At 36.8% G+C, this 23,335-nt stretch overlaps 2 protein-coding genes and 1 long non-coding RNA gene across 4 annotated transcripts in view; 1 reads left to right on the forward strand and 2 right to left on the reverse strand.

The window, feature by feature from the left end:
* The first annotated feature begins 5,622 nt into the window (after nt 1-5,622).
* LOC124306719 (protein glass-like) lies at nt 5,623-22,092 on the forward strand. 2 transcript variants are annotated; one of them, XM_046767659.1, is made up of 7 exons: nt 5,623-6,943; nt 8,150-8,372; nt 9,945-10,269; nt 11,477-11,746; nt 17,286-17,576; nt 19,249-19,416; nt 21,658-22,092. In XM_046767659.1, exons 2-7 carry the CDS (start codon nt 8,309-8,311, stop codon nt 21,821-21,823), a joined length of 1,284 nt encoding a protein of 427 aa, XP_046623615.1. In that variant the 5' UTR covers nt 5,623-6,943; nt 8,150-8,308; the 3' UTR covers nt 21,824-22,092. The 2 variants fall into 2 exon arrangements, with proteins under 2 accessions (XP_046623615.1, XP_046623623.1); XM_046767667.1 differs by having other exon boundaries at nt 5,623-6,705.
* LOC124306743 (uncharacterized) lies at nt 11,794-12,660 on the reverse strand. The gene is made up of 3 exons (XR_006908673.1): nt 12,532-12,660; nt 12,120-12,313; nt 11,794-11,820 (listed from the first exon to the last, which is right to left on the reverse strand). It is a non-coding gene; the product is annotated as an uncharacterized LOC124306743 (long non-coding RNA).
* Nucleotides 21,969-23,335, reverse strand: part of LOC124306678 (C-terminal-binding protein) — a 45,248-nt gene continuing 43,881 nt past the window's right edge. The window contains exon 9 of the mRNA XM_046767626.1: nt 21,969-23,141. Within this exon, the coding sequence (XP_046623582.1) occupies nt 23,137-23,141 (5 nt within the window). The 3' untranslated portion in view covers nt 21,969-23,136. The remainder of the gene's footprint in view (nt 23,142-23,335) is intronic.

A 23,335-nucleotide genomic window follows, 5' to 3' on the forward strand; every position in this document is an offset into this window, starting at 1 on the left:
GTATCCAAAATTCGACGGAATTCTCACGATAACTTAAACTAATTTAAATGTAAACTAAACCATTCCTAATACTCAATCTTTAATTGTCTATCAATACCCACGACACGGCTTCTCACTACCTATACAGAGAAGTATCTATCTAGTACAGTAAGCTTATCGTGATTGTCATACGACAAAAAAAGCATCAACTCTGATGATGGAAATTGATTAACAAAAATTTTCTACGAGTAACATTGACTCTTAAAGAATATCACACATTAATAGTAAATTCTTTAGCCTTCTTGAGATCGTAGCAATTCTTTTCTAGAGTTACATTGCAGGTTTATAATCTTCAATTTGTGGATAAACTCTATAACATCCCTCTATTGTAAAAAAAAATATTTTCAAAAACGACTCAGGCTGACCAGTGCCCTTAATTATTGAGAATTATCTGATAGTTTCAATTCTAACTCGACTTCAAAAAAATCCGATCATTTGTACGAATTTTCTCAACTTTGTGAACTAAATCGTTTTATTTACATATTTTCAGGTTGGTTCTTCAATTAAACTGCCGCGCTGGCATGCGAATGCGACTAATTTCACGTTGGTAGACATGTCAGGTTTCACACTGATCTGAAATGTAATGGGTCTTGCATTTTGACATACCTGAGAAATTCTGAAATTTTAACATTACTCCAAAAGTTCTGATAATATAGTGGTATGTTCCAGATCAACTTGTCTCGTAACTTTTAGCTTTATAAAATCTCTACAGTTGTTAGTTGTAAAAAATTTACATTCAGCGAAATATAAAGTTGGAAATCAGTTCGATTTGACGTCAATTATCGTGAGATTAGATTCTCTGTAAAAAATATTTGACACTCTACTAAAATTCATGTATAATTCCGAAAAATGATCCAACTCTCGGATAGAAATGTTATATATACTTTCAGAGTGATTGGGAGAAGAAATTTATACACCAGGGTATCACTGAAAAAGTCATGCTCGTCGAAAAATGTACACAGGCAAAAGAAATTCTAACTAAAGTAGATGTACGTATCGTAAATACTGTGGTTCAGCACAATTGCATTATACCGATGAATGCAATTTGCAGTAAATATGGAGCTCTAGACATTTTGCTGCTAAAAGAGTACAGATATAATAAGGATACTTTCAATGACTGTTGTTCTGATGATGATGTTATCCTCGGAAATATATCGATTCCACTGAACAGGTCGTTCTGCAAAGATATTCGTTTAATAATAGTTATTCCAAATGACCATTTCTTCTTTTTTCTGGCGACTTCAAAATTTCTGATCATTATGAAAATGTATTGTCAGCGTGGGCTGATTCTAGTAACACTGAAATGACTAATTCCCCTTGCTAGTTTTCGAAATAACTATACACTTACAATTAGTTCAGCAAGGTGAGCTTCAATTTCACCTCGTAGCGATAAATGTTGGTGAAATTTAATTAAGTCGTTCTCGTACACTAGTGTTAGACGATATCCATCGATATTTACGGATAACTGTCCAACAATAAACTGAAAATAATTCGATTTAGAAAAACCTGAAATACTAATATTAAATGCAGTTTTCTACCTTAAGTGTATCGTTGTAAGATAAATGTATACATCGTAACCATGCAGTTATTATGTATTCTACTTAGATAATTATAATAAATATTCTGTACGTTAAAATGTTGAAGAGAATAAATAATTCTAACACTAAAGTATTTGTCGATATTTTGTACATCGATATTTGAGTAGCAAGATATTGATAATATCAATATTGCAGCGCACGCTACATATCGATATGAAATATCGATACTACAGCGAATATAGTCCGAAACTATCGTACACGGACCCCAGCATACAGGTTGGTACAGGAGAAAAAGTTGGCATTACCGCTGGGATTGTTTGGAAAATTGAAGTTGAGTAGATAGGTTGAATGCAAGCGTACAGTACAAGAACAAAGATTATCTACGAGGGAGTCTGAAAATGTAATTAAAACCCGTGGGAGGTGGGGAAGGTTAGCAATAGGACTATTCCGTAACATCTCTATTCGATAGAATCACGGTTTAGCACGTGTGCGGATTATCTATTCCGGCCAATCACTTAACGTGAGCTCAGAACTACGTCCCTTACCACAGACAATATGAGAGCTGTCATCTTTTCTCCCTAGCCAATCATTCAGGACAAAATACTATCCGTACACATATTCCTAATCGCCGGTCGAAGGCACGATGAACACGTACAATGCGTCCGGTTTAAATCGACCCCGAAATTCACCACAACTGACTGTGAGTCGACCCTATGAAGCTGCTCTGTGATGGTACATTATACAGATACAGGTACTTGGTCCTATCGCAAGACAGTGTTTGCCGGTCTTATTACGCAATTCTATACCAGCGTGGATGAATGAAAAGGGGAAACTGCCCAAACCTAGGGCCGAAGGGGTGTTCGAAAGTCCCACTTTGATTTCAGGTGCGGACAAACACAGGTGGGCCGACGCCCTTTAAGTATCCGTTGTGTAAGTACATCTGCGGCAATCGAATTTTTCCATTCTATTCAGCCCTGTCGCCACAGCGGATGCGGGGGACGGGATCGACGAAGTTATTGCCTAGTTTTGTCGGCCTCGCGCATTTCGCTCGGGTTGGGGTGAAAAACTAGAATTGCCGATTGATAAAAGGACCGGAATATTCAATTTTCTCAGGTGCGAGAATCTTATTCGTATAATTTAAAAATGGGGGAAGTTTCAAGCAGAGAATATTGAAAATATAGAAAGACAAAATATAGAAAGGTCAAAACATGGAACAGTAAAATCGAGAATATGTATAAGATTCTATATTATCGAGAGGAATTCTGACGATTCTACAGTTTGGCATTCTGTGGTCTGACCTTTCTGATCTTTTACTTCTCCGTACTTCGACTTTCAACATTTTTAAATCCTACAAATTGAGTTTTCGCTTCTTTAAAAATTTGATATTGTCGCCCTTCGAGTTTTTCATGTTTCCATATTTTTACCCATTTTGCTCTCCTGAATAAGAATTGTTAGGTTTAATACAATATCTGTTTTATGTATAAATCAGAAAACAAGCGTTCGAACATAAGCTGTTCGTCGAAGGGGTCGTTATCGTTTCGCTATTGATTTTTCAATCCAAGTTTGATAAGTATAAATATACGATATAATGTCTTGTAATAAAAAATCTTACTTTAATGAAACTATTGCCTGCAATAAGTTTACAACTAAATCTAGTTATACGTTTTTTATATAGTGAAACTTTTCTTAACGGACACCCCCAATAACGGGTTCCTCTTTACAACGGACCACTCACAACCAAGCACTCAAATCGTACGTTGACCGGTGTCATCAGCGATTATACGGCTGTAATATCATAGTTTTATCTTGATCTTAAGCTTCGAAATTTTAAAAATAGTAATTCATTATACACTCTTTCGACTCGAAACAACGTTTCTTAGAACTTTTCGCGTACTACATGGCGATAACTTTGAAATCGTTCCCAAAATTTATTTGATTGGGAAGCACGTTGTATTCTGATATTTAGTTTTCGCAGGAACTACATGCAATGCTTCAGGTCAGGACTGAACTCTGAGAGCTATAAAACGAAGACGTATTAAAATTCCGTAATGTAAAAAGAAACGTGATGATTTTATCAAATTTTGGTACGTATATTTGCTTCACGACTCGCGGAAACTATACAACGAAGGAAAGGATAGCTTGGATTAACAAAAGTATTTTTACGGGGGACGAAGATAATATTTTATTTGATCACATTACCTTAAGCCTGTTAACAACGAAATTCTGTAGAAAAAGCATAAAACGACGCGATTTGATTGATATGAATTCAATAATGCTACTATAACACACAAATACCTGAAAAAGCGTCGACTATAATGGTGTCCACTAGAAATACAACCGTTCGTTCTAATTTGAATGGTAACGAAAGAAGGTTTCAGCTGGCAAAATAAAATGTTCCAAAAACCAAATTTGTCGCATGAGTGATGTAGTTGTTTCGGAAAAAGAAGGGCGTTCACCTTGCAAATCAATCGGCAGTCAGATTAACATAATTGTTCGCCAACGTAACAGAGAATCGGAGAGCTGCATATTGAACGAATATTGAGCACAGCAGACAAACCGAGGGTGGATAACAATTATTCCTTATTTTTTTGTAGAACAATTTCCGACCGGATGATCCAGCGCATGGGAACATTTGCTACAAAACTATCAAAGCCTTAAAGCCGTTAAATTATTACATTATATATATATACACAGTGGCGATGTAAACGTTGTTAAAAAAATGTGTATAGTATACGATACATACGGGACGTATACATACAACAGAATACAATGGCATATAGTGGTTTTCTACGTGAATACCAAAGGTCCAATCGGTTGGAAGTTGTAAGCCAATACCTTGGCAGGGACGTCGGCGGTATCGGATCCGAATTAAGAATTTGATCCTCATTCGTTGGATATAGCCTAGCCACCAGTTAGAACCAGTTGACTGGCGTGTAGAAAAGGCACGGTGTGGCTGACTTCCTCTTCCTGTTGGCATCGGAACTACAGTCAGGTGTCAGCTCCGGTCCCTACCATCCCCTTTGCTCTGAGCCCTGAGCCCTGGGCCGATATCCAATATTCAGCAAGGATGGAAGCAGAAATAGCCGGCTACGTGCAGAGTTAATCAGGTTTAAAGCAGCAAGAAATGGCTCGGGAACGTTTTGCCCAAGCGCGGTCGCAGTCACGTCATTCATATTTTTATACCTACGACAAAATTTGTAGTCTCACATGAAACGCGTAATGTTTGCCTTTCGTAAATCGTTGCACCTTACTTCAGTCGGTTGTGGAATATCGATAGTTATAGGATCGATGATATTCCGGCCGATGAGTTATTTCGATTCTCAATATTCTACGACATGGCTCAAGGTTGTAATTTATTATCGAATTGGATGGGCGTGAGAGTATGTATATTATATAGGTAAAACGAGTTTTGGTGAATGAAGTATGAAGATTTTTATCTGAAATACGTACGGCCGTTGTGTAATCAGAGATTTGGTCCATTCACCCTTACTCGTTGACCGCATGATTCGGCGTGGATATGAATTTTTCGAACGATTCACATTGAAATGAGAATGGTAAAAAAGTTGGATCACTTTTCGAATAGCCAAACGAACCAGACGTTTCACCTCGGTAAGGGAAGGCATTACAAGCCAGTGATCTTTCGAGCGGGGTATCAGGGTGCAGGACCACCTAGGTGGTGTCTAAAGTATGAAGTAAACAATATCCGATCTTGCATGGATCGGTGAGTGAGCGGTTCGATCGCTGATCGCTGAATGGCCGATTAGTATCTCGTGTCAGCCTGCAACACTTTTACGCACACGCAGGCAAAAGAAGCTAAGGTTGTAGTGAAGGGGTGAAAGGGAGATGAGGTGGAGGAGGAGGCATGGGGAAGAGGAGAAGGAGTAGGATACCAAGAGAACGAGAGCCGAGGACACGTGTGTGGACGGACGAAGGAGATGGAGACGGGAACATATGACACGGGGCTTGTAGTGGGGTGGTTGGTTCGTCGCTTGGTTCGTCTGTCAGTGTGTCGGGTGGGGGTGGGTAGTTGGCAAAGACACACTGTCAGTCTATCATGCCAGCATGACAGTAGCACCTAGTTGTGTCCCTAAGATGAGTGGCGATGATCGTTCTTCGGGAAATTGCCAGACTTTTAAACCCGAGTGTTAACTTTCGCGAGCTTGTCTTCTGAACATTTGAAAATTTTCGAACGATCATGGAGGGTAATAACCGTGTGTCGGAAAATTCTATTTCAAAATAGACACCGTTGTCCGTGTTAAACTTTTCAAACATACGTTAATTCTGAAGATCGACGGGTTTGGCTACAGACAGTTTGACCATTCGTTGCTGAAAAGTACAACCGGGCAAAAGATTCATTATCAATTGTACTTTGCGGAAAATCCGGTGAAATGATCTAACTTTAAAGGCGGACACGTCGATGGAAGATGGGATGAAACTTCGTTTGACGGGTAGGTCGTGATAAGTGTTGTGATTAAGTGATTACTCCGACGTTAAAAGGTTATGAAAACTCGAAGGAACTCAACATCGTACATGAACAGGAAGAATAACCAAATATCACAGTAACGATGAATGTATTTTTATAATACGCTCTTCAACGGTTACTTCTAGTGATGAGCAGTGTTAAAAAATATAAAATATGCAAGAACATCTGTGGAAATATCGAGTTTCCGAAAATTATTCGTAGCCACCGAATGTTAATATTAACACGAAGCAAGTATTACGTATGAGGCTTTCAGTGGATGACATTTTGTGTGATTGTAAAATATACGTGAACTCAAAACTTACCGTCCAATCTGATACAGCAAGTGAAATGATACACTTGACAACACGTGTAGACGTCTATTTTTGCATCAATTTGATGTTCGGTAAAGCTCGGTTGATTCACTTTGTTTTTTCCCTGTCCATCTGCAGTTCGTCGCATATTGTTACGTGAACATTGCAAGGGTGGCGAGTTTTCAAAGTGGAGATAGAGCGCGCGGAAGCTGACAACTCGAGTAATCGAGTGTATCCGAGTCAGTGTTACGACTCGCGGGAAAAGATGCACATGGTTCAAAATCCATGAATGGAAATATCTGGGAGGTTTCCAGAAGCCCTGAGAAGAGACCGGCGGGTCTTCCAAGCCATAAAGGTACATCTATACCTACGTTCTACATACACGCACACGTGATTCATTCATTCATAAACGGATAACTCCGCAAGGTAGCCGTACCTGCCACATGTGAGTCCTTCGAGCGCAGCATCCTCCTAGAAGAAGGGAGCCGCGATACGACGCATGACAAACGATAATTGGATAATTTGTGGATGTTGCAACGCGTCGGACAAATTCTGGTGCAGAATAGCTCGTCAACACAGCCAATAGTGAATTTGTATGCACAGATTTTTCTACGACATTAATGCATAGACTCGTTGACCACGTAACACTGATCGTGAGACGAAAAATTTAGTGACCGTGGTAATTTTGATTCTACGAAATAATTCGATTTCAGCTGACTCGGAATCTCTTTATTTAACGTGAAGAAATCTCATCTCATTACTTCTATGAAAGCACTCAATGAATTCTACCACTCGATCACACTTTTTTCGGTATTATAAAATTATTTCACACAACGGTATCTGTAATGTTTTTTCTTTACCACCATTCTAATGAATTCGTTTCAATGAAAGTAGTAAAACTGATCTTTTCTATTCGAGGAAATTACGTACTGATTCTTAGAAGTAATAAGCAATTTTTTTTGAGGCAAATAAGATTTTTTCGACTCTGGTAAAACTAAATTATTTCTTAGAGTTGAATAAACGCGCCAAGATAAGAGCCAATCAAGTTTGAAATTATATTCATCATTGTAGTTTTGCGTAGTTTACGCGTTGCGATCGAGATAAACAGCTGATTTTACAAAGTGAAAGAAATCAAGTTTATACGTGCAGACGGGTGCGAAATATAACAAAACTTATTTGTAACTAATATTAAAATGAAATATGCTCTGCCTGGTGCAGTAGATGTTTGAGATGGGCTCACAATGCCTGTACCAGCATTAATGACGATTCTATAACAGAGTTAACATTGCAAGGTTATTACGTTAAAGATCTGCTGGCAATAGATCAAATTTAATGTAAAGACAAATCTTGAAGAAAAAAAAAATACAATCACTGCGTTATATTGAGAACTGTCTGTAATAAAATAAATATTTCAAACCGTCAGATATGCATCGATATCACGATATTATCCAAAACTAAAAGTCACGTGGTGATCATTTTGGTCGAATCATCTTTCGTTACATTATTTTCGCATGTTTGAAATTTCGATACATCAGCCATTCAAAATATTGACCCTTCTAAGTTTTGACCCCTCTCTTCTAAAGGAGAATACATTTACGACCGATTACCGTGAAATAGTTTGAACATTAAAGATTTTCAATCGGTATAGCAAGTACACAGGAGTACAATACATGGCAAATATTGAGCGTGGGAGTTCGAAAGCCAGTCGTTGTATAAAAACGTAGTAAAACATTATCGTCGATATTTTCAATGAAATTGAATCCCCAGGTAGAAGTTATGACACAATATGTCGTTGTCAGGGCAACCGGAGGGTCGGTCCATATCTGTACAGCGGAGGGCGGCATATCAGAAGAGAAAGAGGAGGACGAAGAGGTGGTGGCGGATGCGGCGTTAGAGGGGGTGAGGGACGGGGTACGGATACGTTTCCAAGGGAGGCTGGAACCTGAAAATTTGCAGAGATGGAGTTTCTGCAGAACCATCATTCGGCGAACACCTCCGAGTCGCCCTATACACTTGGCACAGGTGAGCTCGTGGTCGATTCTATTACCGTTCGATCGACATATTTTCCCGTACCGCAGTACAAGCCGTAATGTTAAAATATCTAAAATTAATAGTTACCTAGCCGCATATGTCGTACTACTGATATACGTTCAGTCCCATACAGTGCCCATGATCGAGGAACGAAAATTCACTCCCAGAAATGCTTTTCGCGAAGTTACTCCATAACCCAGGTGTATTGGGGGTGTTAAAAAGTGAAATTTCGTAGTACACGATACCGTCGGTAGTTGAATAATCTATCTCGTGGCATTAGTTCTCAGGAAGAAAGAATTATCGATACCTAATCAATCATATCACCGTAACACTATAGTATTATTTTGTAGTTTCGAAAAGGATCACATAATGTGAAACTTGAGGTGAATATTACAAATTATTATAAGTATCTGTGATGAACGGTTGATGAAAAAGTCGTGGCGGTTGTTTCGATGCAGCATATATTGAAATATATAAAATATCTTAAAATATTATTATAAATCGTAAAACATGCTAGATACGGCTTGCATATATTGACTTGTATTAATACAAATCAATTTCAATTTGAAATTTGTGGATGTATCAAGAAATATCGTTACAAAAAACAACAACAGAAACACGAATACTTACAGTAATCGAACAGTTTTGTGTAAGTGTTACGTGTCTGTTTTACCAATTACAACTTCCTTAAATTACCTCGAGCTATGAAAAAAGAGACCGCAAGCTACACTTGGATCCTCAATTTTTACAGTCATATTTTTCCCAACAATTAATATCATACTGAAAGTTTAAATACATTTTCCTAAAATTTCGTACAATTGAAAAAAAATGATCATATTCTTGGATATCAGCACGCGCGAATCCTACCCCAGCACTTTGTTATGATTAGTGTAATTCTAAACGTAGTACTTTTTATTACTTAAACGCCCGGACGTGTAGCCTGGACGCTACTGCAATTCAAGATCAAGTATAACACTCGACGTATTTTTCTTGTAACGTGAAGCTACCAAAAGCCTACTCCGGTGACATGTTTAAACTGGGAAACGATGAATCCGGTAATTCAGACAATTCTTTTGTAATTGTTCTTAAAAAATTTACAATTGTTAATTGACCGTGGATCGGTTAGATATTCTACTTATATTCAAATTTCCACGTTATCGGTTCAAAAATACTGACTTTTCTCGAAAAATTCTGATAGCTCTCGATACTTAATTACATTTTACGTTCGTGTTTTCTTATGCATGATTCATAAACATTCTGAGTCATCAACATTCTCCATAAGGTTTTCTTTCGAATATTCTGGATGAAATATCTTGACTGTTCACTAGGTTCGAGGAAAAAATATCGCCCATAGTTGAGCCAGTTCTTCGTGCAAAAACTTGTGCTGATAAAGTTAAAAACATAATTTCAAATATCTGTTAAAGATTTGTTACCCTCGCTGTAATGCAACGAGATTGAGCGCAAATAATCGTTTACTTTTTGGGCGTGAAAAGAATTTTGCATAAGCACTCGATCGGCAAATATTTGATAACGTTTTCAATTCCGTTTGATCCCAACACTTAGGATCGGTGAGCAGTATCGAAGCAACAATCCCATCGAGTCTGTGCAGCGGACCTCTTGGCGTTTTGTCGAACGAAGACACGCTTGGCGAAAATCAAAATGACGAAGCCTTAGGCGCGTTGCAGGGGACCTTGCAGGATCTCCAGAATTCAACGGATAACATCCAAGATCCGCATAATCAGCAACTGCATAACTCGGGACAAAATCAAGTCGTGAGTGAGTTTGGAGCCAGTTTTTGGGTCGATGACATGGCGGGCTTCCCACTACCACCCTTGGACTTGGATCCGTTGCCACCAGGACTCTTCAGTCCATGTTCCACCACTTACAAGTAAGTCTTTTTCTAAGATCAGAAAGAACATTTTCTTTTTCCGATATTTATACATACACTTAAACTGCATTGATATCGAGGTGAAGTCCTCGATTTTTCCTCAGTCTTAAAAGTGACGGGCTTCGACATGTTATCCACCGGAAAAAGGTGATCAGCGTGAATAAAAGAAGTTAGGGAGGTCAACTGGAAATTCCAAACTCCTTAACTTTTTGATGTGATCCAGGGCGCACGCACGCTCCACTGAACAAACGTAATATTATATTTCAACACCTCGCGCACGGAGACCGTTAACTCAATCGCATGAACCTGGTGCCGACAAATTCTTCTCCGCACAAGATCTCGGAATTTTTTTTATTCGACGAGTAGATTTTCTCTGTAAACCAAAGAGAATTCACCGTGATTCAAAATTTTTCCCGGGAAGTGCTTGATCATTGTTTATCACGTCTAATCGGGCGTGGTGGAAAAACCAGGGTGTCGGAAGATACCAATTTTTATCTTGAGTTACCGCACTCAATGTAATATAGTTTCTCACCGTTATCACGACAGTGGATAAAATAGATACGCACGTACAAAAGATTCACAGGTACCCGGTATATAAACCCTTTCATGCATACATTTTTCTTTACATGCGATTCACATGAAATTTTGCATGAATGGGCTTTTCGGATCGCTGACCATAAATCTGAACTCGAAATTTGAAAATTCAAAATGGCGGATCCAATATGGCGGACGTAAATTCAAAAAGTTAATCGATTTTGATAAGACTTCATATTACGTGGCTTTTGGGGCGACTGATCACAAAACCGAACTCCAAATTGGTACGTTCAAAACGGTGGTTTCAATATGGCGGACACAAAAATAACAAGAACATTTTTGGTGTGTTATTAAGTTCGTGTAAAAGTTGGCATCCGGATTTTCATGGTGGATTATCAGAGAACGCTTTTTTCATGGAAAAATACGAATCTCGACGATTTGTTAACATGTGCTATTTTTGCAAGAAATAAATAAATAAAATCTATATTTTTTTTTTTACTTAGAAAAATATTTCGGGGGCCATGCGGAACCAAAAAACTCGGGAGTTCTTACGGAAAAAGTAGTTTAATAAATAAAAAGCTGCAAAAAAAAAAAAGGTGGGACGCTCAGCGCTCCAGCGTGAATTAAAGAGTCAAGTCCATGGGTAGGTACATCGCATAATTTCTCTTCTTAGCTGGGGCTGTCCCAGAGGGGATTGTATGCCCAGGCCTGGAACAGGAAACGGGGAAGGTGTTGCCGACGTTCTGTTATCGTTGAAGCATGCAGTGGTGCACCCCGGAAGCCCAACCGGTGGCTATTACGCTGGAGGACCACCTCATCACTATTCCCAGGACTATACCCAGAATTTGGGTCCTCCGGTACCTTCATCCCATTACGGGTCTGGACCGGCGATGTCCGTCAACGTATCGATGAATATGACCATGAACATGAACATGCACCCAGGGTGAGTTTTGACGTTTCTGTTTGTAAGAACCACCTCAATTCATTTTGCCAAGTGTTTGTGCAGAAGTCCGATTACTGAAAGGATACAAAATAAAATTGTGTACCACTGACAATGAGTGTATGATAGCACATGAAAACGAATAGAGACCGAATCCACTTATATAATCTTTCTTTGCAATCGTATCCGAGAATCTTTTACTCCTTGTCTTTGCGTAAGGCAAATGTCGGATTCATGCTTTACCTTCCGTTATGGCAGACTGTTTCATTTTCTAAGATTTAATAAACTGTCGATAGAATCGTGGTGAAAAATGCAAGCATACAAGTCAGTACCTGTAATAATAAAGAACAGAAAATTGAAGTTTTGCAATTTTGACCTCGAATGATTGAGAAAATACATTATAAGATGCCATTGTATAATTAGGTGAATTGAAGTTCGTGACCGTGTAGGTAGATGTTATACCGATTTGATTTCGTTGGGTGACGATCTGGGATAGAATAATGCACTTTTAGTTATCATTTATATTTCTAAACGACGTTTCAACAGGCCCCGCCTACCATCATCAGGTTTCTGTAATATAAAAAAAATCACAAATTGTTAGATGAATTACATTTGATCACTAACTGTCACGTTAAAAACATTGCAAAGCTGCTAGGTAATTGTTAATGTATACTGTATCTAAATGCTTTTTAGTATTTTCAAATTTAATACTGTACATAAACGCCAACGTTTAATATTTGATCTTATTATTAAAACTACTATGGAAGATTGAATTACTTAACACTTACATAACTCGACATTCCTTAACACTTGCGATGTTTGTTGCATGGTGTTCGAGAAGGAAGTGAGTACCAATCTAACTTTACTAATCGAACTGTTCTCTTAATATTCATTTTAACAACAATCTTTGAAAGTCACACAACTGTTTACATATTTGTTAGTGTACTGGCCTAATTGTTTACATAACAGTCTATGCCAATTTATAATGACAATTTCAATGATGTTGCGAATGAAAGTTAATATATCTGGCAAACTATGTTTCTTTCTGATACCAGTCCATCAACACTATTCCGTTGCAATTAATGGTACATGTGTCTAGAAAGCTAATTCTATTGCTTGCTTCTATTTCATAGGTGAATTTGATGCGTGGATGATACTGATTAAATATATTTAGTAATTGCTGAATGTCATCTTTATGAACACATGTTATTATATCACCTACGTATCTTTTGTAAAAACTCAATTCAAAAGGAAGCGCATTGGTTACTGTCTGTTCTAGTTTTTCCATTACTAAATTAGCTCCACTTTGACTAATTGGTGAACCCATAGCTACTCCATAGATTTGTTGGTAAAAACTGTTATTATGCATAAAATAGGTTGAGTTCGCAGAAATCTCAACCGCTTTTACAAATTCCATCTTAGGAATGGCTATGTGTTTGGCTACCAGAGCCCAGTTCTTCTTAATGATCGCTATTGCTAAATTAGTAGGTATATTGGTATATAGAGAAGATACATCTAACGGTATAATCACATGGACTTTAGGAATTTTAGTTCCTCTAATATCTTTGACAAAGGACTATCTTTAACGTGAAATTTGGTTTTTCCAACAATATTCGATATAATTCCAGCACATACTTTAGATAACTTGTAGGTATGTAGGCGAGTTTATATTCGAAACAATACGTCTCGAATGATTTTCCTTATATACTTTCGGTTGGAAATAAATCTTTGGCGGTAGAGAATTATGTGATTTTAACCATTTACACCTTTCATTGCTGTACTATTGATTGAATCGTTAGTTAGTTTTTCTAACACATTGGTCATATCTTTGCATACTTTATAAGTCTGTGTATCATTGAGAATTTCCTCAGTTTTTTTTTATCACAATCTTCCCTGTCCATTATGACTGTGCTGTTGCCTTTATCCGCTTTACTAATAATAACCTCATTGTGTAGTTCAAGGAATTCCTGTGCTTTTTTATAATTAGTATTAAGCATTCTAGAATTACCATTGTGCTCCTGTGTGAATTGACTTCAATTAATTGCTATCATTAAGAGTTATCACAGTGTAGCCTTGAGTTTTACCAAGATTATTATTTGTACAGGAATTCACAAATAAATGTGATAAAGGATGTTGATCAACTATTGACTATTAAATTAATTTGAAACTGAAGTTGTTTTGGAGAAAATCATATTTGTTTAAATTGACCGTATTTTACGGTATATAGATATAAACAACGGAATACTTGAAATAATTTCTGGTTTTCAAAAATCACTTCGATTATTATGTTTAAAACAATTGAAGCACTACCATGCTCGCGGTCATCTCAACTCTCGGAGACGTCAATGAAACTAAATTATTGGTTACACTTATACAAATTCGGTCCTGTCAACAAAATACTTTGTTTGTATAGAACGAATATTTAGCTTACTCAATCGACATGTTTCTTTGATTTTGAAGTGCGAAAACGCTTTAGTGAACTGAAATTTAATTTACAGAAACGTGATGTACATTCTTAACGAAAGCACAATTGGTTAAAACAACCATAACGTTTAGTTGAATTAAACTATTTCTTATTGATTTAACCCTAATTGATCACTCTGGAAAAACATTTTTCAAACTTCTCATAGAGTTCAGGAATAGACCATCATAGTTTTTTTGCTCGAACCAATTCTGTAAAAAAAATTCTCCGTAAATTTTTTTTCCATTTTACCTCAACTTTTCCGATGTTTTACAATATTTAAACAATCAATTTTGTTTAGGAAAACCGAGAAAACTTTTTCTACGATCTTTAAACAATACATAGATTTTTTTTTTAGATTTTTAGAACACATTGTTGGAGCAGGATATCACTTTTTTGGAACTGGGGCAAATTTTATCCAGTGACCGTTATGCGATTCTACTGCATAACTTCATTTCAATCAAGAAAACATTTCGACAGAATTGCATGTACGGTCAATTTATCCCATATACGGCCTTTCATAAATCACGTGGCTAGTTTAAGGGGTGGGGTTTGATGAAAAAGTACGCTATGTTACATTGGGGTAGGATCATAGTCCGCGATCCGTGCTTTTATAATTTTCATGCATTCTAATTCATTTTTCTGCGAACAAAATTATCTTTTGTTTGAAACTGACAAGCTTGATTATCACGAAAAAGCTGCGAACAATTCTTTTCGGGCTGATATTAATGATTTGCATGTATGGCTAGTATCGCCATTTGTTCTTTCGGATGGCTTGAATTAATAAAAGTTTTATAAAATTTACTTGTTTAATAATTTCTCGATGTATACAAATTTTGTTTTTAAATACATGGCTATTTCTGGGGAGTAGGGAGGGTTTGGTAAATATACGCGATAGACTACATGAGGGGAGGGCGGTTCGAAAATGTCTAAAATAGGAGCCACGTAGTTTATGAGCAGCTCCATATCTGAAATTGTAGAGCGAAATGTACGGTTCTTGAGTGAAGTAAAATATGCCTGAGCCATAGAGATATTTTTTACCATTGGTACACCATCCCTGTAATCTTCTAGTTTTGATTGGAATACTTAGTTATTCCGTAGGTACCCTAATTTGATGGTCAACTCCGGAATAACGATACTTGGCCACATCTGGTGTAGGTAATGCTTATTGAGTGACGAAAGACGTTGCACTCGAAATATTGGTTAAACAATGATGGTGACGCAATGGGATCAACGGTTATTCGGTTTCATTCCAAGATTGCTCGTGAGCAAACAACTTGCTGTATGATTCATGTGATAAAAACAGAAGAAGCGTTGATATCATTGCGACTTATTGGTCAACATTTTTTTGAAAAAGTTGCAAAAAAACTAACGGTTAAATTCGCTGACCTTAATAGGCTGACACAAGACCTTTCCACTCGGATAAGTTTTGAGCTCATAAATTATAAAAAATTGAAAAATTCTATTTTTCTTTAATTTTTTTATTTGAATTGATCAAAAATTGCTCGACCGATGATATTAAAATTTTAATGAGCTCGAATCGTGAACTCAGAAGACGCATGTCGATTGAAACCAAAATCACGAAAATTCACTAACCATTTCTCAACGTGTCATCAGTTTTTTTTTATTTTGAGGACCTTCCGTTTTCTGTTTTTTCGTTTAAAAATGAGTCGCAGTTAGAAATAGAAAGATAAATAAATTGAAAGGAACAATGAATTAGGTGAAATTGGAATTACCAGCCGGATCTGGTGGATGTCGATCAAATAAATTTGTTGCGAGATACAGAAAATGCTGTACAATAACACTTTCGGTGCTGTTATTTCAGGACATTCGAAAATACCGGAAATTTGACATGTAGACTTTTTGAAGAACTTTTTGCACTCAACAAATTCGACGAAAAGACAGAATTTCCTATGCTGCTTGATTCCAGAAATGACGAATTTTTTCTCTTACCCTTTGATTGCAAAAAAAAACTGCCCAACAATTACAGATTATTGCAGATTTTGGATATGTTGTTCTGTAAATTTTGTTAACAATTTAAGTGTTAAATCACGCTGATGCTGCAATCCTATCTATATAAATAAGCCTTTTCTTCTCTGTATTTTGACTGGACTAGGGATGACTGAGTATTATCAAAACAAGTTCGAAAAATCAATTTTTAGTGAAATTGCTACAACGGAAATCTGATCTTAAAGATTGCTAAAAAAAAATTGTCGGAACAAATCACACGAAGATTAAACAAAAGAAAATTACGGTAAGAATTGTGGAAGAGAATGGACTTTTAACTGCTAAATTCTAAACACTGCAGAAATTCATCACAATTTCAATTACACCGCTTACATCACTTACATGAGGTGATATGAATAAGACATAAGAAAAATAAGAAATAATATAATATGTGATCAATACGTAACAGTTGGAGATGTGTATAGACTGATGTAATCATATGTGGGAATATTATCGATTAGGGTAACTATTACTTAACATAGGTATAGAGTCAAGAAAAATTATCACGGAACTATAAAGTATAGTAAGTAAATGACTGAGAGTATTTGACATTTGTCGAAAAATATCAAGAACTTATTATATCAACGTTGAAAATGTGATGAAAATTGTACAGCAAGAAAAATTAATGAATAATCTTTGACTTATTATACAGATGGATTGGTAAGGGAGAAGTTTAGCACGAGACATATTGGAATAAAACAAATATTTGCCATAATCGATCATCCGAAAAATGCTGATTCAAAAACATTTGTATTCCAAATCTCCCGGCACAGATTCTCGACATTGTAGTCTCTCGAAAAACAGACTTTGTGAAAATGCGGTAAAAATATTCAATCAACGTTGAGTTTTTATGACAAATTCTATGAAGAAATTCTCAATAATCTCAGAAGTATGTCAGTGATGTTACCTTCCCCAATTTCTCAGGATTGTCTGAACACCATATTTTTCGATTTATCACCCCTTTACCCTCCATTGAATCTTAACAATAATTAACAGCATAACGGGTGCGCTTTCGCCGTTTCGATATCTGTACTTCGATTGTTCAGCCCTTGCCCTTCGGCATTTGCGTTACAGGTACGACCAGAGTTATCCCACTGCATGGGGTGTTGAGCCCCTACTCAGCCCCGCCCAGCAATACAATCCCGTCGAGGTTCAAGCGAGGGTGAACCAACCGGCGCCGCTGATTGGTAACCACCCGCACCACCCTCGACTTCCTACGTCCGAACACGCCCTTTGCATCGGGGGTGGCGTCACCACTGACGACAATGGACGACCCAACTTGTGCAGGATCTGCGGCAAAACGTACGCGAGACCGAGCACTCTAAAAACGCACCTCAGAACGCATTCCGGCGAAAAACCATTTAGGTAAATTTTTCCTCTATTTTATACGTAAGTAATTGGGTATTTGAGCCAATTAAACAGGTATTTTGAATGGAAATAGTTTTAGAATATCTCAGAAAATATGAATAACATTGTTGTTATAAATGAAGGGTATGAGTATTGGCAATCCATTTTTTGAAAATTGCCATCTCGAAAAAACTATCTGAAAATTCACTTCGAAAAATTTTAAAAATTGTTGTAAACAATTTTTTTTACACCAATCCGATTTTAGCATTAGCAAATTTTTCGTAATTAATTAAACGGTAATTTCTAGAAATTTAAACATACGAGAAAAAATTCTGCTTGGTCGATATTTGTTAACATTTTGTTATCATAATCGTTTGAAACAATTTGTATTACAATGGCTTCGAGAAGTTAAGAAACTGAGATGCTCTCAACGACGCGAAAAATTATTGTGGAGATTATAAAACGATGATAAGTTAATTTAAATAACTGTTGCAACTGTTGTACAAGTGGCAACAATGAGGGTGGCCATAACAAGATAATTATATAAATGATTTGTCCCGTGACTGTAACTGAAAATTTGACTACACTCAACCCTATTATAGTTTAGATAATGTGAATATTATTTGATATGTATACCTACGTACTTTTCTTTTTGGTGATGACGTCTTGAAATTCCTGAAATATTGTAAAGGGCAACCTCGACTGTTTGAACTAAACTTCTTTCCATTCAACGGCGAATCCGTAGAATGTATATTAGGATACTGTAGTAGAGTGGAATTTTACAACTTTCAATCCCTTCTTACTTATTAATAATCATTAATAATAATATAACCGAGTTTATCAACTATGATTGTAAAAGATACCACTAACCATAGCCTTGCTCAACTGCTTATACTGTGGTGAAATTTTTTTCTGAAAAACTTTACAGATTTTGTAAAAAACACATCTATTCACACGGCTATTGTTGATTTTTTCTAAAATACGTGTTGGCGCGAAAATCTTTAGATTTTCAGGATCCTTTTCTATGATTTAGTCTAGAACGGGTTGAGTAATTGGACATTACTTTGTAATTCATCATATAATTTTACAAATGCCATCAAGATTGATCGTATTTTTATTTATTTCAAGTTTTGCAGTACTTCAGAATCTTTGTTTCGCTTATTTTTAACCACATTTCAGGAATTCTCATTGTCAGTTATATACTGCGTGTCTCGCCGTCTAAATGTCTAAATGGTTGTTTTGGAAATTTTTTAATTTTTCACCTACATCTAGTTTTTTCGTGAAAAAGACTTTTGTTTCATGAATTGCTCTCGATTTTCATTTCAATTTCCGAGAAGGTTAAAATAATAAATAAGAAAATCAGAAATGTACATAATCAAACTTATTGTTAAACATAATCAAAAGGTTTCAAAGGTATCTCGTTCGTTTGATTCAATGTTTTCTGCAAAAAAAAAAAAAAATGGTTATTCAGTCACACCGTAAATATTCGTCGTTTTTTTTTTTAAACATCAAGGAAATTAAAATATGTGCAAAGAATTCCTCTGAATATCTCTTCAGGCAGCGTTATGCAGATCAATTTGCAGGGGAAAATATCACCATAGTAAAAATTTGAAACACTCTGCAATTATTAATCAAGAACATGTAAATTATTCTGGCAACTAATAACCCAGCATGTTGAATTCTTACGAAGGTGTCACGCATGCTCAAAAGCATTTAGCCAAGCTGCGAATTTGACGGCTCACGCAAGAACACATTCTGGTGAAAAACCATTCCGATGCCCAGTCTGCGACAGAAGATTTTCACAAAGCAGCTCCGTAACCACTCACATGAGAACCCACTCTGGAGAACGACCTTACAGGTAAATCACATCATCACTGCGTATGTACAATAAAATGTTACCGATTAATCAACTGCATAGTGTACACGACAGACTACATTTGAGAGGTTGCTATGCTCATATTCAACCAGCTGAATGTCCTGCAAACGACTTTTAGGATTACACCCAAACAGAGTTATAAAATGGAATTTTCCTCTATTTAAACCCATTGGAAGTGCGCTTGTGACAATAATCGACTGGAATTTGAAAGATCTTGGTTGCTCTGTCGATAAGGTAGTGAAAAAAGACAACTTTGATTCTAATCAATATACATATTTATGTTCAGTAATGTTCATTAATAGGTTCCCAGTAGCTCACTATTTTTTTGGAATTAGAACTAGAACAACTTTTATTTCTAATTTTCATGTACCAATGACTAGCGAGTGCGTTCATCATAGATATGTAAAATTTCTGTACAAAGAAGTTCGTTTCAGTTTCGATTTCATAAAAGTAGTGAGTCACTGGGAACCTATTAATGATCGTTACTGAATGTATTGCCAATCTCTAATTGTCAGAAGATATAAAGACAGATTGTTTATTAGCTTCCTTTAATAGTAATCCGAAACCCTGTTTGGTTGTAAGTGCTCTACAATGAGTATAAAAGGACGTTTCAGAATTTTCAGATTTATGTATGTATGTATGTATGTACGACAGATCTTCGAGCATATACAGTATACGGTTTGTTTATTCGGTTCTATATTTATAAGAGTTTAGAAATTCTAAATTTTGTACTTAAAACAGAGATGAGTTCTCAGCTTAAAATATTAGGCTTGACTTTTGATGCATTCAAATATAAGTACCAAATTCAATATATTCAGATGAAAATTTATGTTCGACTAGGCGCTCAAGTGCTACGCTCGCAAACCTCACTTGCACCTCATTATCAGATGTGAATGAGCCCGAAAGTGTCGTCTCAAGATTGCTAAAGACAGCCAATTAGATGGGGCGTTTTGAAACTTGTCGGTATCAGGCGAGATATAGAAATCTCCTAACGTACCGACTCAGGTAACATTCTAACCCTCATTACCGAGTCGGTGAATGTAGTGTACTGCCATTACCCTCGTGACTGTCATGCTTTTTTGCTTGCTTCAAAATGATACCCATGGTAAGCTGTCTTCAGCAATCTTCAGTGAACGACGTAAGTCAAGCAGCGTTGTCTCCCGGTAGTTGTTAGTACCTCCGAGCCCAAAAGTGTTTGTGCACTTGTGGACAATGAATCTGAGACGGCTAATTTTTGACACTCAACAGTTAAGTTGGCAGCACAAGAAACGTACAGCGCCATAGTCGGCCGAGTGTGAAACAAACTCAATCTCAATAAACGTAACATAACCCATGACCGTGGAAATTAACCGTAGAATATGTGTCAATCCAATAAGTCATTATCCCTGCGGTATTCTAAGGTTAGATTCGACGGTCATGAGTTACGTTATGTATATTGAGATTGAGTATGTTTCGCACTCGGCCGACTATGGCGCTGTACGTTTCCTGTGCTGCCAACTTAACTGTCCAGTGTGAAAAATTAGCCGTCTCAGATTCATTGTACAAAAGTGTACGTACATTACAGTATTCACGAAAGTTTGACATTTGCATGTGTAAAATCAAATCTGCTGCTGAAAATTATATGGGTACATTAATATTTGACAAAAGAAAATGCCCCACGTCGCGAACCGCAGTAATCGCAGCAGGAAGTAACAACGAAAACAATGACGTCATATGATCACGATAACGAACTGAAAGCTTACTGCGGCATGTATCGGAACGGCATTCGTGGTGCTCAAAGTACCGCGAGTGAATATCAGAACACACCCTAAATCGATGACTTAGCGGGGGAACACATAAATCATACAAGTATACCTCCCCACTTACCTTCTTGTTTTCCCCGCCGGCGGCTGCTCCCCACTCTTCCGACCGTGCAACAGAGAAGTCTCCCCCCGTTGCTTTCTCTTTTTAATTAGGGCTTCAGCTCGGTGTACGGACTGCGAAATCTATCTCTATGAGGCGATGATTACTATCGATGCAACTTTGAATTTTAAAAAATAAACTTACCTTAAAATATAACTTTAGCCAATCATAGTCCAAAACACTTGAACTATGATGTACACACAAGCAACTAATTTTTCCCTAATTATTTAAATATCGGTCATTACGAACGAAATAGAATATGAAACAATTTGATCGTAAGAATAGTAAATATAAGTAGTAAATAACAATTCATCATTGCAGATGTCGATTCTGCAAGAAAGCATTTTCCGACAGTTCCACTCTGACGAAACATTTACGAATTCACTCTGGAGAAAAGCCATACCAATGCAAGCTGTGCCTGCTGAGGTTCAGTCAAAGCGGAAACCTGAACAGGCACATGAGGGTCCACGGAGGTTCCTTAACGTGACACAGTTTCGTTTCACCGACAAGTGACACCTGGTTGCAATGTCGTAGATTACCTGTAATTCGAGTGGCTGACAGCTTACAACGAAAACAATATTTCAAACAGAACATGTTTGGACTTGTTTAACGGCGAAAAAAAGTTTCGTGGGAATTTTCATAACGTCTATTGTACACCATGTTTTAATAAAAATGACAAAAAAAAAACATCCGCGTAGTTCAACTGGTACGGTAACATCACGGAAGCTTAAAACTGAGAATTGAGCTTCAAAAATTCAACTGCATATGGGCCGATCCACGAACCTTCAATCAGATTTTCACCGTAAGAATTTCGATTTGGTTGATATTTGGATATGTTAGTATATACCGAGGTATAAAAATGCTCCAATTCTTGGACAAAAATTGAAAGCCGAAAGGTCAAAATCGAAAAAATCATAAAACTGATCAACGACTTTCTCGTATAAGCTATGACATATTGAAATTTTAGGTAAATCGAAAGTGGTATCTTAAAAAGCTGACGGAAGGTTTGTGGATGGACCTATATGTATACGTGCGTACATCAGTTGCTCCTATGGAGCAATATTAATAATCCTAGTGCAGCTTCAGGAATAATGGTGCAACGAAATATTTTTAATTAGCCCTAAAACAAAAAGGGACCACATACGAACAAATTCGGAAGCACTAATTACGAAATTTCACCACCCTCTGATTACATAATGCGATCTGCAGATTTGCAAATGTTGTTTGATTTCACATTGGATAAAGCACTATAGATGTAAGAAATTTTCCAAGCTTTTGCTTCTGCACGTGATCAATCAAACAATGAAACACTTTCGAAACACGAAAGCTGACGCACAAGTGGACCTTAACCATATCTCCAGACTTGTGTATGCATTGTATGGTTAGATAATACATGATGACAGTCTCAAACGTGACTGTTACATGTTGGCCAAAAGTGATGAACCTCCTAAAATCCATGTTAACTGAAGTTGTTGTTCCAACTAAATTTCTACAGCACCAAAAGTAACTCGTATGGAGCCTCCTGCTTTTTAAAGGGCATTACAACTATATGAAGCTATATTTTAGTCGGATTATTGGAAGGGAATAGGTAAGAGTATATAATACCATTGTGAATGTTGCTCATTGTTCGTCTCGCAAATGGGAATCATTTCTAAATACTGCAAAAAATTTGTTAAATAAGCAAAAATTGAATTCAGATGTTAACCATCAGGATTATCAGAAATATGACGCATAATAGAACATGTCAATCGTCTGTAGCTTGTTTGGGACAACTGACCCATGCCGAATTCAAGATGACGACTAGTCTGAAACGAACAAAAAAAACTTGTAACATGCACCCAAATTATTTGTTCATCAATTAATGACATAAAAATAACTCACAGTGAAAAGAAAAATAATTTACCGCATCGTCATATTGAGTTTGACTTAAAATTAGTAGCCTTCAAGTGGTTAAATACTATTCTAGATTTTCAAATTATAGTACGATACATTATTAGCG

This window comes from Neodiprion virginianus, chromosome 1 (assembly GCF_021901495.1).
Source record: "Neodiprion virginianus isolate iyNeoVirg1 chromosome 1, iyNeoVirg1.1, whole genome shotgun sequence".
Classification (NCBI taxonomy): Eukaryota; Metazoa; Arthropoda; class Insecta; order Hymenoptera; family Diprionidae; genus Neodiprion; species Neodiprion virginianus.